At 50.9% G+C, this 18,229-nt stretch overlaps 1 protein-coding gene across 1 annotated transcript in view; it reads right to left on the reverse strand.

The window, feature by feature from the left end:
- The window catches only part of FCGBP (Fc gamma binding protein), a 95,216-nt gene that overhangs the window by 53,751 nt on the left and 23,236 nt on the right, over window positions 1–18,229 (reverse strand). Inside the window, exons 5-10 of the mRNA XM_028838934.2 lie at window positions 17,301–17,871; window positions 14,101–14,705; window positions 12,586–13,153; window positions 4,981–5,573; window positions 1,585–2,176; window positions 1,268–1,467 (exon numbers count right to left, since the gene is read on the reverse strand). Coding sequence (XP_028694767.2) covers window positions 1,268–1,467; window positions 1,585–2,176; window positions 4,981–5,573; window positions 12,586–13,153; window positions 14,101–14,705; window positions 17,301–17,871 — 3,129 coding nt within the window. The remainder of the gene's footprint in view (window positions 1–1,267; window positions 1,468–1,584; window positions 2,177–4,980; window positions 5,574–12,585; window positions 13,154–14,100; window positions 14,706–17,300; window positions 17,872–18,229) is intronic.

Below are 18,229 nucleotides of genomic sequence, written 5' to 3' on the forward strand. Positions count from 1 at the left end.
TTTGCATGTTTGAAAATTTTCAGAATAAAAAATTTTTAGATATGTAATGTGTATGTAAAATATGCACACATAGCACTTAAAACATTACCAGATACATAGTAAGCACTATCTACATATTTTCTATTATTATTACTATTACTCATGTGAAGAGAACAACAGAGAGAGGGTCCCACCCCTCGGGCAGCTCACAGTCCTGCAAGGGAGACGGACATTAGACAAATACATGCTCCAGTCAAAGAAAAAGGACCAACAGGGAGACAGTGGGAAAGGGAAACAGAGGGTGTTAGCAGCTGGTATAACAGATGAAAATCTTGTCTTTGTGGTCAGAAAGGCTCCCTTCATCCAGACCTGGAAGGCAAAGCCACAACTCGACCTGGGGAGTCAGGGAAGGGTTTAAAGCTTCGGAGCCTATGGTCATATTTAGGAAGATCTTTACCACTGCCATGTGGAGGGTGGACCAGAGGGAGCAAAGGTAGGAGCTGGGAGGGACCCAGGTGGGAGAGGACCAGCTGGACCACAGGAGGACCATGGGGACGGGGAAAGGAGTGGGTACAAGAGACATTCAAGAGGCTGAGTAGACTAGCTGCAGTGGCTCACACCTGTAATCCCTGCAGTTTGGGAGGCCAAGGCGGGAGGATCACTTGAAGTCAAGAGTTCGAGACCAGCCTGGCCAATATGGCAAAATCCCATCTCTACCAAATTAACTGTGTGTGGTGGCCCGTGCCTGTAGTCCCAGCTTCTCGGGAGGCTGAGGCAGGAGAATTACTTGAACCTGGGAGGCTGAGGTTGCAGTAAGCTTGAACCCAGGAGGCGGAGGTTGCACTCCAGCCTGGACGACAGAGTAAGACTCAGTCTCAAAAAAACCCAAAAAACAGAGAGAGAGGCTGAGTCACCCAGGCATGGTGGCTTATGCCATTAATCCCAACACTTGGGGAGGGCAAGGTGGGAAGATGGCTTGAGGCCTGGAGTTCACAACCAGCCTGAGCAACATAGTGAGATGCCCCCATATCTATGTCTCCACAAGAAAATTAAAAACTTGCTGGGCTTGCTGGTGAATGCCTGTAGTCCCAAATACTTGCTTGAGCCAAGGAACTCAGGGCTGCAGTAAGCTATGACCGTACCACTGCACTCCAGCCTGGGTGACAGAGTGAGACCCTGACTCTAAAAGAAATAAATAAGAGAACAAGTAGACCAAGTAGGCTGTGGGGCTGATGAGGAGTGGGAAGCATGAGGCCCCATATTCTGCCCCAGATGACTAGGTTCCTACCTCATAGTAGACACCATTGTGGTAGCAGCCGCACTGCTGGATGGGCACGCAGGCTTCACCGTTGTAGAGGAAGCCGGCGTCACACTGGCAGCCTTCAGCACACTCATCTGGGCACTGCAGAGGGGCACTGAGAGCCGCGCAGCCCAGGGAGCAGGTGTCCGCGCAGAGCTCGTAGTGGCTGTTCGCTGGGCACTTAATGGCTGCAAGGAGGGGGTGCCCATCAGAGCCCTGGGGAGGGAGGGGCTGCAAGGCCCAGGGTCTACCCTTCTGTGCTTCAACCTCTCCCCTCCCTGCCCCTCTGGCTCTCCCTCACTCACGACAGAAAGTTTCCGTCCTCCAGGGCTTCACGTGGCCTCCAGCCGCCTGGCAAGCACTCACATAGGCATGGATGTTGCTGCAGAGAATGCTCAGGTTCCCACCACCCAGGCAGAGATCAAAGACGCAATCTTGCAAGGGACCCTGGGGATCCACCAGCTTGTGGCAGGAGGCCAGTGGCCCTGTGGCGCTGGAGAGGAGCCCACAGAACTCCTCCTTCTCATACTTCTTCTCCTGCTCGGGAGGACACTTGCTGGTGTCACAGCCCTCGCTCCCTGGCGGGCAGGTGGGTGGCGGCAGGCAGGGAGAGCCAGGTACCGCCTCCTCCCAGGAGTTGCCGAAGTCATTGGCGTTGCCTGCCTGCGAGCCGTTGGGCTTCTGGAAGTCATCCTTGGGGTCGCCGTTGTAGTTCCCACACAGGCCACACATCTGCTGGTAGTAGTTTCCGGGGATGGTGACCCGCACATAGTACACAAGGTCATAGGCCACACGCAGGCCGAAGTCGGTCTCAATCACAACGTCTGAACCATGCTGGGAGGCTCGGATCTGGCCGTTGGCCAGCACCACGGGCAGCTTCATGTCCACACCGTTCACCTGGGAGGCGAGAGAGGCAGGCCACGCTTCAGAAAATAAACTTTGAGTGGAGGTCGGACCCTAGTTCAAGCCCATGCCTGATGCTGAAGATCTGTGTGTCCTCACCTCTTAGGTCTTCACTTTTTGTATCTCTAAAACTGGTAGAATAATAGGGCCTCATAGTGGATTGAATGGTGGTCCATAAAATGCATATTCACCCAGAATCCCATAATGTGAGCTTAATTGGAATAAAGTTCTTTGCAGATGAATTCAGGGAAATAACGTCAACATGAGATTGTCCTGGATTAAGCTGGGCCCCTAAATCCAATGGCAGGTGTCCTTATAAGAGCCAGAAAGAAAAAGACACAGAGACACACAGAAACGGCCACATGAAGATGAAGGCACAGATTAGAATGGTGTGGTCACAAGCCCAGAGAACCTGGAGCCTCCAGAGCTGGAAAGGGAAAGCAAGATTCCCCAACCAGTGCCTTTGGAGGCCGTGCAGCTCTGCCGACACCCTGATGTTGAACTTCTGGCATCCAGGACTGTGGGAAAGTACATTTCTATTGTTTTAAGCCACCAAGCTTGTGGTAATTTGTTATGGCACCACGGGAAATGAACACAGGTCTCAATGAAATAACGAGCCTCCAGCTATCCTTTATGTACCACTCGATGCAGGCATTAATAAGCAATAATGGCCCCCAGAGCCACTTGCCCAAGTTCAAACAGTTTCCCCCTTACCCTCTTTGTGACCTTGGGCAAGTGAGTCACCTCTCCCTGTTTCTGTTTCCTCATCTCTCAGGTGGGAATAAGGTGTTTGCCCCATGGAACTGTTGTCAGGATCAAATAAATTAATGTCTGTAAAGTGCTGAGAAACATGGCTGGCATAGCATGCATGCTTCAGGAGCATCTGCCGTTACTAGCAGCTATGAATGGAGGTTTTTCTTCTGAAGAGTAAACGGACACCACAGGTTTATGCTTTAAAGCATCAGCGGGTGGAAAGTTAGACTAAATTCTTGGGGAAATGAACTCAAACCTATGAGCTGAGGACCAGTGGTTTCAGTTTAAGATTACTAGGCACCAACAAAGCCTCATAAATCCACCCCTGGATGGGGCACAGTGGCTCGTGTCTATAATCGCAGCACTTTGAGAGGTCAAGGTGGGAAGATCACTTGAGCCCAGGAGTTCAAGGTCAGCCTGAGTAAAATATGGAGATCCTGTCTCTACAAAATAAAAAAAATAAAAAAAAATTGGTCAGGAGCAGTGGTTCACAGCTGTAATTCCAGCACTTTGGGAGGCCAAGGTGGGAGGGTCTCCTGAGCCCAGGAGTTCAAGACCAGCCTGGGCAACATAGCAAGACCCCTCTCTATACAAAAAAAATTTGGCCAGGCATGGTGGTTCACACCTGTACTGCCAGCATTTTGGGAGGCCAAGGTGGGTGGATCCCGAGGTCAGGAGATTGAGACCATCGTGGGCAACATGGTAAAACCCCCATCTCTACTAAAAATACAAAAAAGTAGCTGGGCATGGTGGCCGGTGCTTGTAGCTGAGACAGGAGAATCACTTGAAACCAACAGGAAGAAGTTGCAGCGAGTCAAGATTGCGTCCTACACTCTAGCCTCGGTGACAAAGTGAGTTTCTGTCTCAAAAAAAAAAAAAAAAAAAAAAAGTCGCAGTTGTCCAGTTCACCAGATTAAGTCAGCAATTTATCAGCACCTTCGCCAATACTGCTACCAGAGAAACAGCTGCATGTGTGTGTTTCAGTGGGATCTCAGGGGAAACTCCTCCACCGTAACTGAGATGTCAGTGTTCATATGAGACCAGATCTTCTTGGTAAGAAAAGTTCTGCAGAGCAGCACGGGGTTCAAGCTCCACCTTTGCTGGGGGACTATGGCCAGTGATGGGCCACCCCACTCTGAAAAATAAAGCAAGTCATAGTGCCTGCAGCTCCTGGTGCACACATACAGACACCATGGACATGAAGTGCCTGGCAGCCAAAAGGTCTGCAGTCAGCTGTATAGAAACTATAGCTGCTGTTGTTGTTGTTAAGGGGGTGATAGTGTCACCCACAGATTGTCCCCTGCCCATGAAGCTTCTCAAGCCTTGGGCTTTCTCAACCTCTGATGGCACCACGTCCTGCCAATGAGTGGCAGAATAGGGAGGTGAGTAGGACAGAATCCAGGATTGAGGTGGGGAGAGGATGGGGAGGAAGGGAGGAGAGGGTGGGAGAGATTTGGAGTGAAAAGTCCATCCGGCCAGGCGCAGTGGTTCACCCCTGTAATCCCAGCACTTTGGGAGGCTGAGGCAGGCGGATCACAAGGTCAGACATTTGAGACCAGCCTGGACAACATGACGAAATCCTGTCTCTACTAAATACAAAAATTAGCCAGTTGTAGTGGTGGGCACCTGTAATCCCAGCTACTTGGGAGGCTGAGGCAGGAGAATTGATTGAACCCAGGAGGCGGAGGTTGTAGTAAGCCCAGGTTGCACCATTGCATTGTAGCCTGGGTGACAGAATGATACTCCATCTCAAAAAAAAAAAAAAAGAAAGAAAGAAAGAAAAAGAAAAAAAGAAAAGTCAATGCATGGAGGTGAAGAGAGGGTGGAGACTGAGGGACAGAGATTGGGGAGCAGCTCCCAAGTCCCTGATGATACCTCCCTCATTGGCTTCCCACGCTGGGTTCTTATTGGCAGCTTCTGTCCTCAGGGACCCCAGGCCTCGCACATGCACTCTCATCTCTGTGTCCCCAACTTCTGGGCTGAGCACTGCCTGTGCCCCACCCACCCACAGGACCCTCACCCCCGTGCTCCCCATCTGCTCTCACCGTGACCTTCCACTGTCTCTGCTCCAGCCGCAGGGTGAAGTTTCCCACCTGGACCGTGATCACCCTGGTCACACTGACTCGCCCATTACCCCAGGCCACGTTCTCCTGCAGGACGGCAAACTGATGCAGGCCAGGCCGGGTGCCGCAGGTCTGAGCCAGCACATACACGCAGGTGCCCATGAAGTCGAAGCGGCGGCCATCGAAGGTGGTGTAGTGGGGGTCTCCCGACGCCTGGCAGGTGGCAGAGCCCACGGCCACACAGCCCAAGCTGCCACCGGATGGCTGGCAGGCCTCGTGCGGGCCGCAGCTGGAGGGCTCACAGGATACTAGGCCGTCCTCCTGGCAGTGGCAAAGGGAATCACACCCGGGGCCAGGGTAGAAGGTCTGGCCTGGTGGGTAGTAGGTGCCCTGGTGTACGCAGCCACAGGAGGCCAGAGGCAGGCAGGACTCACCACTGAGCGCAAAGCCCTCATCGCACACGCAGCCCTCATGGCATTCTGAGCCACAGCCTCCGTGCACTGGGAGGTCTCCACAGGACAGCGGGCAGCCGTAGGAACACGCCTCATAGTGGCTGTTGGGTGGACAGCTCAGTGCTGCAGGGAGAGGAGACATCAAGATCAAGAATTCCTGCTCCTAGGGAGCAGGACTCGATACTCCCCAGCCCCAATACATTCATATGCACACACACACTCAAACACACTCACACACAAGCGGTCCCCCAACACATTCGTATGCACACACAGATGCTCAAAGACACTCACACACAAGCGGTCCCATTGCAGGGAGCTTGGGGAACACATTACATCGCAGTTAATCTGATCCTGATAATTAAGATTCTTTCCCAATTTAACTGTAGTTTGGAGTTGTCTATTATGGTTTTTTTCTTTTTTTCTTTTTTTTTGAGAAATGGGTCACTCTGTTACTCAGACTGGATGGAGCTCGGTGGTGCTTGCTATCACAGCTCACTGCAGCTTTGACCTCCTGGGCTCAAGCAATCCTCCCACTTCGGCCTCCTGAGTAGCCGGAACTATAGATGTGCACCACCATGCCTGGCTAACTTTTTAAATTTTGTGTAGAGATGGGGTCTCGCTATGTTGCCTAGGCTGGCCTCAAACTGCTGGGCTCAAGCAGTCCCCCTGCGTCAGCCTCCCGAAGTGCTGGGATTACAGGAATAAGCCACCACACCCGGCCTTCTATTATGTCTTTAATGACCTTATTCAAGTTGGATACATGGTGTTGATATGTGGTATATATTTTAAACATGCATATGTATATATTTGTGTGTGTGTGTGTGTATAATCTATGCAGTGTATTTGTGAATGCCATACTTTTAGCTTCTTCCTTCTATAGCAGTAATTAAATTAAAATATTTAGCCAGTGTTATAAAAAAAACCCTCCCTTCTCCCCTCCCCAAACTCCAGTCACTCCAGTCACTCCAGTCTACAAAAAGCAAATCTAAGTGGCTAAAACTAAACCACATTAAATCTCTATCTGTGCTGTCTAATACAGTAGCCACTAGCCACTTGGGACCATTTAGATGTAAATTAATTAAAATGTAACAAAATTGAAGCTTTAGCCCTTCAGTCACAACATCCTCACTGCAAGCGCTCAGCAGCCACATGTGACCTGTGGCAACCTGGTATGTATTTGAACAGCTCAAATATGGAGCTGTCATCATTGAAGTTCTGCTGGGTGGTGCTGTTCTGAAGCTAACATCCAGCTTACAGGAGAATCATGGGGACATAGGGACAAGTTCAATAACACTCCAAAATAGCAACTAGCCAGATCCTGAAAATAGAAAATTCTGCAGGATAAATGACCTATCTTTCCCAATAATGAAGTGACATAAACAAAAGGAAGAGCTGGATGGAGGGACAGATACGTGATAAGGCAAGTGAGTGAATTAGAATTAGAGTGTAGAGGCTGGGCGCGGTAGCTCACACGTGTAATCACGGCACTTTGGGAAGCCGAGGCGGGAGGATCACTTGAGGTCAGGAGTTTGAAACCACCCTAGCCAACATGGTAAAACCCATTTCTACCAAAATACAAAAATTAGCTGGGCATGGTGGCGCACATCTGTAATCCCAGCTACGTGGGAGGCTGAGGTGGGAGAATCGCTTGAACCTGGGAGGCGGAGGTTGCAGTGAGCCGAGATCGTGCCACTGCACTACAGATTGGGCGACAGAGCGAGACTCCGTCTCAAAAAAAAAAAAAAAGAAAGAAAAAGAAAAGAAACAGGATTAGAGTGTAGAGTCCAGCTGGCAGGTTTATGGGTCTTCACTGTAAAATTATTTCAACTTTTTTGTATATTTGACAATTTTCAAAATACTATGTTGGGAGGAACAAAGGAAGGAAATTCTGACAGAGTAAAAGCAACAAGGTAGATCAATCCAATGCAGTATGTGTATTTGGTTTGGTTCTAGAGCCAAACAAAATAGAAAAAAACCTTTTTTTTTTTTTTTTTAGACAGTTGGGAAAATTTGAACCCAGATTGGGCTTTACATGATGTTAGGGAATTGATATTATTTTTGTTACTGGTAATTAATTACCACATGCCCTCATATCTCTTTCTTCCTTTTTTTTTTTTTTTTTTTTAGAGACAGGGTCTCACTGGAGTGCAGTGGCACAGTCTTGGCTCACTGCCGCCTCCACCTCCTGGGCTGAAGATATTCTCCCACCTTAGCCTCCTGAGTAGCTGAAATGATAGGCACTAGTCACCACGCCCGGCTTATTCTTTATTTTTATTTTTGTAGAGACAGGGTTTTGTTATGTTGCCCAGGCTGGTCTTGAACTCCTGGCCTCCAGTGATCCTTCCACCTAGGCCTCCCAAAGTGCTGGGATTACAGGCATGAAAAGGGAAGTCCTGTTCCTTAAAAGTCCATTTTTGTTGCTGAATACAGATGCTTACTGAAGTAGTTAGAGGAGAACTCATCTGCCTAGAATTTGATCTAAAATATTCTATATAAAAAAAAGAGGGGCTGGAGTGAGATGTAGAGGAACTAAGAATGGCAAAATACCAATAATTGTTGAAGCTGGGTCAGGCCTCCATCTGCATGTCTAAGCCCTCATGATCCAGTCTTCTAGAACTTCCAAGGGGTAGAAGGACAAGAGGAATTTTGAGGAAACAAGAGATTCTCAATTTTCACAGAGGCCACAGAGTCTAATAATTAACAGCACAAAATCAGGAGCCAGCCTGTTCAAATCACCCCACCAGCTGTGTGACCTCAGGCTAGTTCCTTAACATCTCTGTGGTTCTCTTTCTTCATCTTGTAAAGTAGAAATAAGAGCAATTCCACCTCACGGGGTGGTTGTGAGGATTCAACGAGAAACCCTTAGAACAGGACCTGCCCAGTGGGATGCGTGTCACACAACTGCCAGCTGGAATTATACGCGTCCTCCCTAAAAGGACAGCCCAAGAATGCTCTGTTAGAGGAGCATTCCCGCTTCCCATTGTCCCCCTGTCCCCTTCACAAGCGTGCTTTCTCCACTTTACGGAAGAGAACAGTGTAGTCCCCAACCCATCCTGAATCTTTTTTTTTTTTTTTTTTTTTTTGAGACAGAGTCTCGATCTATGGGCCAGGCTGGAGTGTAGTGGTGTGATCTCGGCTCACTGCAATCTCTGCCTCCCAGGTTTAAGCAAAGATTGTCCTGCCTCAACCTCCTGAGTAGCTGGGATTACAGGCGCTCACCACCATGCCTAGCTAATTTTTATATTTTTTGTAGAGACAGGGTTTTGCCATATTGGCCAGGCTGGTCTTGAACTCCTCACCCCAAGTGATCTGCCCGCCTCGGCCTCCCAAAGTGCTGGGATTACAGGTGTGAGCCACGGCGCCCGGCCCCATCCTGAATCTTAACACATGGCACACTTCCCTGGGGTGTGAAACCTCTGAGGACATAAACAGACAATTTCAAATATTGCTATCACTGTGAACACAACAAATGCTCACTCATTATTGAGTAATAAGTCAAAAGGAGGGCCTAATAGAATTGGCGGCTCACAGATAATAAAAAGTAAATTTTGTGGTGTCTCACTGTGTGCCTTCCCTATGACTCAGGAGGGTTTCAGAGCATGGAGTGATGTTACTCTACCTGCACTCCGTCCACTCCCACCCACTTATCAATATCATGTAAGCCAGGAGCTGTGGCTCAAGTCTGTAATCTCAGCACTTTGGGAGGCCAAGGTGGGAGGATGGCTTGAGCCCAGGAGTTTGAGACCAGCCTAGACAACATAGTGAGATCTTGTGTCTACAAAAAATAAAAAAATAGCCAGGCATGGTAGTGTGCACCTGTAGTCCCAGCTACTCAGGAGGCTGACACAGGAGGACCACTCGAGCCCAAAGATTGAGGCTACAGTGAGCTGTGATCATGCCACTGGACTCCAGCCTCTGTGACAGGATAATATCTTATCTCAAAAATAAATAAATATCATATATACAAAAATAAAAGGTAGGATTAGAATTGATGCTGAACACTGTCTCATTCTAACAATATATGTGAAATACTGGGTGGGGGGAAGCTCCATCCATCTCACTGAATGATGTCATTAAAATGGCCATTACAATTTACTTCTGTTTAATATTTTTATCAATTGTGCACAAACAATACTTGCAATGATATCTTACTCCATTAAAAAAACCACTTAGAGTCTTACAGTCTCAGGAATTTCTAAAACTTCTTATATCTTTTATAAGAAGGCTGTTTTGTCCCGGGAGTTTTCACATCCCAGGGCAACACACCACATGTTAAGATTTGGGATGGGTGGAGACTGCACTGCTTATTTTATTTTATTTTATTAATTTAATTTAATTTAATTTAATTTAATTTAATTTTTTGAGACAGAGTCTTGCTCTGTTGCCCAGGCTGGAGTGCAGTGGCGTGATCTCGGCTCACTACAACCTCCGCCTCCCTGGTTCAAGCGATTCTTCTGCCTGAGCCTCCCGAGTAGCTAGGATTACAGGCAACCACCACCACACCCTGCTAATTTTTAGTATTTTTAGTAGAGATGGGGTTTCACCATGTTGGCCAGCCTGGTCTCAAACTCCTGGCCTCAGATGATCCAGCCACCTCAGCCTCCCAGAGTGCTGGGATTACAGGTGTGAGCCACAGCACCCAGCTTGCACTGTTTTTCAGAAACAGGCTCTTGCTATGCTGCCCAGGCTGGTCTCTAACTCCAGGCCTCTAGGCATCCTCCCACCTCAGCATCCTGAGTAGCTAGGATTATAAACATTCTGAAATCTTAGTCATATATGTGTATGCTTGTGGCAGAGAAGTGTGATGGGGATCGTGACACAGGCTTCCAAGGGTCACGTCTTGACTCTGGGCATGACCATGGTGCTTGCTTTGGCCAATGGGACATTGGCAACCATGATACCAAGTAGAGCCTTGGAAAGTGCTTGCACACTGGGGCTTGTGTGCTCTTGTTGCTTTAGGAATCTTGAGGGCACCTTGGGAAGAAGCCTGGGCTCACCTGCTGGAAGATAAGACCAAGTGGAGTAGAGACAAGAAGTCCCAGCTGAGGGTCCTCCAAACCAACCAGCTTGACAACTGCCAATGTGTAAAATCACCCTCAATTACCCAGCCTCGGCTGAGCCTCTAACAGCCTGCAGAGATCAACCAAGCTGGCCCAGGCTGGGAGAACAGCTCAGCAGCCCCCAGAATCATGAGAAAGGATAAATACTTGGCCAGGCGTGGTGACTCATGCCTGTAATGTATAACTATGAGGACTATGTAATGTATGAGGACTATGTATCTGGTGAATACATTTAAAAGAGGAGCATAAGTCAAGTAATAATTTCATTTTGAAATATCAGTATTATGTTGATAATTGTGGAAACTAAATGATGGATATATTTGGGCTCACTATCCTAGTTTACTTTGGGTATGTTTAAATTTTTCCCTAATAAAAATGTTCTTAAGGCTGGGCGCAGTGGCTCACGCCTGTAATTCTAGCACTTTGGGAGACCGAGTTGGGCGGATCATTTGAGGTCAGGGGTTCAAAACCAGCCTGGCCAACATGGTGAAACCCCGTCTCTACTAAAAATACAAAAAAATTAGCCAAGCGTGGTGGCGGGCATCTGTAGTCCCAGCTGCTTGAGAGGCTGAGGCAGGAGAATTGCTTGAACCCAGGAGGAGGAGGTTGCAGTGAGCTGAGTTCACGCCACTGCACTCCAGCCTGAATGACAGAGTGAGACTCCATCTCAAAAAAAAAAGTTCTTAAAAGTCAAAAGTTACCATTTGTTGGAAATTATACATTTTATAATTATTTCAGGTGAAAAACTAGACATGTATGCTTCCATTAATTCCAAAATTCAAAAACTTTAGAAGTCAGAATAGTGGTTACTTCTTGGGGTTGGGAACCTGGATGTTTTTTTTCTTGAATTTGGGACTGTTCAAACAGCTTTGTTATCTTGGTGAAAACTGATCAAGCTGTTAGCTTATGATATGTACGTATTTTTAAATATTTGTATTATATTTCAATAATGAATTTTAGAAATTAAAAATCAGGTGAGAGGAAACTGGTATGATGGCTCACATCTGTAATCCCAGTATTTTGAGAGGTCGAGGCACGAGGATTGCTTGAGCCCAAGAGCTCGAGATCAGCCTGGGCAAAAAATCAAAACCTTGCCTCTATAAAAAAATTTTAAAAATTAGCTGGGGTGGTACATGCCTGCCGTTTCAGCTACTCAGGAGGCTGAGGCAGGAGAATCACTTGAGCCCAGGAGTTCCAGGCTGCAGTAAGCTATGATTGCACCACTGCACTCCAGCCTAGGCAACAGAGCAAGACCCCATCTTAAAAAAAAAAAAATCAGGTGAGAGGATACATGGTTTTTCAAACTTCTTTCATAGGCAAGCAAAGGCACTGGAAAACCATTCATGCACCCACCTGTGAAACAAGGCTCTCAAACTGACTGTCCAAGGGGTCAGGCAGATGTAAATAAGTGAGGTAGGATAAATGGGGACCAAAAAGAACCAGACGGGGGATGAGACTCCTAATGACAATACTGTTGCTCATATCTCAATGACAGCTGTTATGTGGGAATCAGACCCCGGGCCACCAGGTGTACTCAGTCATTTTACAAATACCAACTGCCACCGGGCACAGTGGCTCACACCTGTAATCCCAGCACTTTGGGAGGCTGAGGTGGGCGGATCACGAGGTCAGGAGATCGAGACCATCCTGGCCAACATGGTGAAACCCCATCTCTACTAAATATACAAAAATTAGCTGGGTGTGGTGGCGCGTGCCTGTAATCCCAGCTACTCTGGAGGCTGAGGCAGGAGAATAGCTTAAACCAGGGAGTCAGAGGTTGCAGTGAGCCGAGATCACGCCACTGCACTCCAGCCTGGTGACAGAGCGAGACTCCGTCTAAAAAAAAAAAAAACTAATACCAATTGCATGACCACCATCTGTGACTTTCTAGCTATCATGATCCCAGGTGTGTAACTGAACCTTTCTGAACCTCAATTTCTTCATCTGTTAAATGGGTATAACCACAATCCCCACCTCATTGGGCTATTATAAGGATTAAAAGAATTAATGATATTTATACATTAATGACTATATATATAAGGCTGAGTCCCCCAGTTGCCACTTCTGGTACTCACGGCAAAGTTTTTCACTCCTCCAGGGGTGCACTGTGGCTCCAGCAGCCTGGCATGCAGCAGCATAGGTGGCCAATGCGTCACATAGTGGCCCAGACTGGCCTGGCAGCAGGCAGCGGTCATACACACAGTCGCGCACGGCACCCTGGGGGTCCAGCTTGCTGTGGCACTCTCGGAAGGGCCCCTGGGGGTCCGCAAGGATTCCACACTCATTCTTGCTCTGCAGCTGCTGGGCCACCAGGGAGTCCAGCTTGGGACAATCACCAGGTTCAGTTGCTCCACAGCCGGACCTCGTCTCTTCTTGCCAGCTGTTCCCAAAAGCCAGTGCATTGGCAGCTTGACCCCCACCCCGCAGAGCCAGGTCGTCAGCTGGGTCCCCGTTGAAGTTCCCACAGAGTCCACACAGGGCCTCAGCATAGCTACTGGGCACCTTGGCAGTCACTCGTGCATCCCAGTTGTAGGTGACAGTCAGACCAAAGTCCGTGCGCACGACAGCGTCCCTGCCCTGGCGGAACACCTGCACCTGCCCATCTGCTGCTTGGAAGGGCAGGTACTGAAGGACGTCATCCACCTGGGTGGAGATGCAAGAGGGCCACCTGGTCAGGGTATTCACGGCTCTGTGGCCCAACCTTCAACTCACTCACTTCCAGCTACCCTGACCTCCTTGCTATTCTCTTGGACATACTATGCTCAGTCCCACCTCAAGGCCTTTGCACTCGCTGTTCCCTCTGCCTGGCTCACCATTCACCCCTCTTCATTCCTAAAGCACCAGCTTAAATTTAAATCCCTCACCCATGGCCTTCAAAACCTACATGATCTGTCTATCTCCCCATTACCTCCCTTACCTCACCTCTTCTCACTGTCCCTCTCACTCAGGCTGCTGCGACCATATTAGCTTCCTTTTTTTTTTTTTTTTTTTTTTTTTGACAGGGTCTCACTCTGTTGCCCAGGCTGGAGTGCAGTGGTGCAATCTTGGCTCACTGCAACCTCTGCCTCCTGGGTTCAAGTGATTCTCCCTCAGTCTCCCTAGTAGCTGGGATTACAGGTGTGAACCACTGCGCCTGGCTAATTTTTTTTTTCTTTTTTTTGTATTTTTAGTAGAGAGAGGGTTTCACCATGTTGGTCAGGCTGGTCTCAAACCTCAGATGATCCACCCTCCTTGGCCTCCCAAAGTGCTGGGATTACAGGCGTGAGCCACCGTGCCCGGTCACTAGCTTCCTTTTAAAAATAGAGACAGGGGTCTCACTCTGTCACCCAGGCCAGAGTGCAATGGCGCGATCATTGCTCACTTCCTAGCACTTCAGGAAGCTGAGGCAGGGAGTGTCACTTGAGCCCAGGAGTTGGAGACCAGCCTGGGCAACTTAGTGAGACTCCGTTCTCCACAAAAAGGAAAAAGGAAAATGAAAAAAAATAAGATCTTCTAACGGGCCTCCCCCACCCCCAGACCCACCCAGAGCTCCAAGTCTTCAGAGGGTATTTCCTGACCGGCCACCCAGCCTTGGGCGCTGCGTCGCTCACCAGCACTTGCCCGGGGTACTCCCGGCGCACCACCACCTTCACCCCGCGGGCCTCCACCCGCACGGCGCGCGTGTAGCTCACAGTCTGGCTCCCCCGATGCTCATTTTCCACCAGCACCCGGAAGGCGGGCAGTGCTGCGTTCTGGCCGCATGAGCCGACCAGCAGGTACGTGCAGGTGCCCATGAAGTCGAAGCGCCGGCCGTCGAAGCTCACATAGTGTGGGTCCCCGGACCCCTGACAGGTCCCGAAGCGATTGGGGTAGCAGCCCAGGAGGCCGTTCTGGTCGCTGCAGATCTCACCCGCCGGGCAGCCCTGTGTGTCGCGGCAGGTCACCTGATGGGTGGCGCCGTTGCAGGTGCAGCGCCTTCGGCACGACTCGTCCGCCCACACCTCCTGGCCCGGAGCGAGCTGGAGACCCTGGAAGGTGCAGCCGCACGACGAGGCCGGCACGCAGGTGCCGCCGCTGGCCACGAAGCCCGGGAGGCACACGCAGCCCTCTACGCAGGGGCGCCCGGAGCAGTTGGACGGCGCCGCAGCCTCGTTGCAGGAGGCCGGGCAGGCAGGGCCGCAGAGCTCATAGCGGCTGTTGGCGGGGCAGGACAGGGCTGCGGGGAGATCAGAGAGGGTGGATCAGGCCCGCGCAGCAGGGGCCGTCGAAGGGCGCCCTGTCGGGGACAGCGCCCAGGAATTCCCTCCCCAAACCCTGCTTTTCTCTCAGAGCTCGCCATCTCAGATAATGGCACTGCCATCCTTCTGGGTGCTCCTGCGCCACACCCTAGCGATGCAGTTAATCTCCACCCCGCCAACCCCCTAACGCTTACTGGACAACCAATCTGTCAGCAAGTCCTGTGAGCTCCATATTCAAAATCTACCCAGACTGGCCAGGAGTGGTGGCGCACGCCTGTAATCCGAGCTACTCGGGAGGCTGAGGCAGGATAATCGCTTGAACCAGGAAAGCGGAGGTTGCAGTGAGCCAAGACCATACCATTGCACTCCAGCCTGGGCGCAGAGCAAGACTTTGTCTCAAAAAAAAAAAAAAAAAAAAAAAAAAAAAAAAAAAAAAAAAAAAATTCTACCCAGTTACAGAATCTGCCTCTGGTCCTATCCACCGCAGCAGCCTCCTGCCTGGGCTCCCTCCTGCCCCACCAGCCTGTTCCTCACACCAGCTGGAGGGATCTGGGAACGTCTGGGTCAGATCAGGTCCCTCCCTGTCTCAGAGCACTCCCGTGGCTTCCTCTCACTCAGAGGAACGCCAGAGTCCTTCCCAAGCCCCAGGAGGACCTGTGCCATCTGCTCCTCTCATCTCTCAGCCCTCACCTCCTCTCCCTTTCCCTCGGGCTCACTCTGTCCCAGCCCCAGCTGCCTTCTCCTCCCGGGTCCTCACACTTCCACCTCAGGGCCTTTGCACTGCCTGTGCCCTCTGCCTTCCCTTTCCACAGAAAGCCACTGGGGCCCAGGTGGCCTGGGTTCAAATCCCAGATCTCTCCTTCTCAGCCACTGACTCCAATCTCCCCGTGCCTCAGTTTCCCCATCAGTAAGATGGGATAATGTAGTCCAGACCTCACACCGTTGTTATGGGGATTAAATGAGTTGATCTATGGGGAAACGTTCTGTGGACATCACTGTTAGGACTTAGCTGACTCCATTGCCTGACCATGGTCTCAGCTCCAATGTTATCTGTCCAGAAACGCCTTCCCTGGTCACCCTCTTCACCAGCCTCACAGTCACTGTCATTGCATGAACTTGTTTCTTTGGTTCTCTGAAGATACTTTCTAGTTTATCCCCTCCCTCTAAGAGATAAGTTCTACAGGAGTGGGGACCTGCTCTGTCTGAATCACTGTTGAGTCCCCAGCACCAAGGACAGGGCCTGGTGCACAGCAGGTGCTCAGGAAATACTACAGAAATGAATGGGAGAATAAATGAACTCTCTGGTTCCCATTTTGCACCAGGCATGGAGTTGGGTGGGAGGCAGTGCTTACTGGGCAGTGAGGACACAGACAGCACTAGCCAAGACAAACACCTAGTGGCCTCTATGTCTCCCCTGTACTTACTCCCCTCCCTCTGGGCCTGGGCCTGGATGCCTCTTCCTCCCTCCCACCTGTCCTTTCTGCCTCTGGGACATGTCTCTGGGAGCCTCACTCACAAGGGCAGGAACAGATCTATGCTGGTCCTCACTGTGCCTTCGATATCATCAGCATGCACAGGGGGGCAGGCAGGGGTTCAAGGAATGCTTGTGGAATGAATGAGTGAATGATAAAACAGATGGACACCTGGCTAAAGAGCCTGAGCCTCATCTAGAGGGCAATGGGAGTCATGGGAGGACTATAGGCAAAGGAAGAGACATCACATGTCTGTGCCGGGATTCTGCAGACACGAATTCCTGTCCTGCCAAGCCTTTGAGCATGCTGTTCTCTGGGCCTGCAGCTCACTTCCTCCTCTTTCTTTTTTTATTTTTTGAGATGGAGTCTCGCTCTGTCGCCCAGGCTGGAGTACAGTGGTGCGATCTCAGCTCACTGCAAGCTCTGCCTCCTGGGTTTACGCCATTCTCCTGCCTCAGCCTCCCGAGTAGCTGGGACTACAGGCGCCCGCCACCTCACCCGGCTAGTTTTTTGTATTTTTTAGTAGAGACTGGGTTTCACCGTGTTAGCCAGGATGGTCTCGATCTCCTGACCTCGTGATCCGCCCGTCTCGGCCTCCCAAAGTGCTGGGATTACAGGCTTGAGCCACCACGCCCGGCCCACTTCCTCCTCTTTCTCTTGGCAACTTTCTTATGGGTTTCAAATTGGACATCCCTTTCTCTAGAAAACCCTCCCTGACCACCCCTGCTCCCCAGGCTGGGCCAGGAACCTCCTCTGGTTTCCCATCGCCCCCACTGACTTCCTCCATCCTGGCCCTGACCCCTCTGCCTGTGTCCCCCCCAATCCCAGCCCTGACTCATCCGCCTGTCTCTCTCTCATCCTGGCCCCAACTCCTCCGAGTGGGCCTCCCCATCCTGCCTGGACCCCTCCATACCATGAATGTCTAGTGAAACATCTCCTCCAACCTTAGGCTCATTGTGGCTGGCTGTCTTGGCCATCACTAGGCCCCTGGCATTGCCCAGCACCAGGCTGAACCACAATAACTTCTCAGATATTGAGCAGATGCTAGGGATCTCCTGCCCCTCACTGTATGCTCCCAGCTCTCCCCACGGCATCACTTACGGCAGTTGGCTAGAGGTCTCCAGTTCCCAACTGAGATGCCAAGCTCCAGACAGGCCTGGGCATAGGCGCTGAGGCCACGGCACAGGCTGAGCCGCTCCCCACCGACCACACACAGGTCATATACACACTGCTCCAGGAAGGACCTGGGGTCCAGGGTGCCATGGCAGACAGCGAAGGGGCCATCAAGCTTGGTCAGCATGCCACAGAGTCTGTCGCCCTCATAGTGTTGGGCCTGGCCTGGGGTGCAGGCGGGACAGTTGTTCTGGCAGCCATCCTCACACAGGTAGTCCCCATCATCCAGCTTCCAGCTACTTGCGAACTCCACAGGGTCAGGAGCCAGAACCCCGTCAGGCAGGAGGAAGTCGTCTGCTGGGTCACCATTATAGTTGCCACACAGCCCGCACACCTGGTCTTGGAAGCGCGCGGGCAGGCTGAGTGCCAGCTGGCAGTCCCAGTCATAAGTGACCACCAGCCCAAAGACCAGCTCCACCACGGCCCGTGGTCCGCTCTGGTACACACGCAGGCGGCCCTCGCTCAGGGAGACTGGCAGGCGCGAGCGCTGTTTGTCAACCTGCAGAGTGGGTGAGGAGGCGGTGGTCAGGCCCCTGTGCCATCTGGCCTCCAGCCCTCATCTCTGGGCCTCCCACCTGCTCCCCTGCTCTGGCTGCACTGGGACTCATTCTTTCTGCTACTGCCACCATCAGAGACCTTGCCTCTTGCAGTACCTGTGGCCTGAAATGTTCTTTCTGCAGCCGTGCATGTGACTCACTCCTGTACCTCCTATAAAATATTTGCTCAGTGAGGTGCCCCTCTGCCCAGTCATTGCACTGTCTGGGAAGTAAGTAGCACCTCTGCCCGGTCACTGAACCATCTGGGAGGTGAGGAGGGCCTCTGCCCGGCCACCCCACCGTCTGGGAAGTGAGGAGGGT

This window comes from Macaca mulatta, chromosome 19 (genome assembly GCF_049350105.2).
Source record: "Macaca mulatta isolate MMU2019108-1 chromosome 19, T2T-MMU8v2.0, whole genome shotgun sequence".
In the NCBI taxonomy this organism is placed as follows: domain Eukaryota; kingdom Metazoa; phylum Chordata; class Mammalia; order Primates; family Cercopithecidae; genus Macaca; species Macaca mulatta.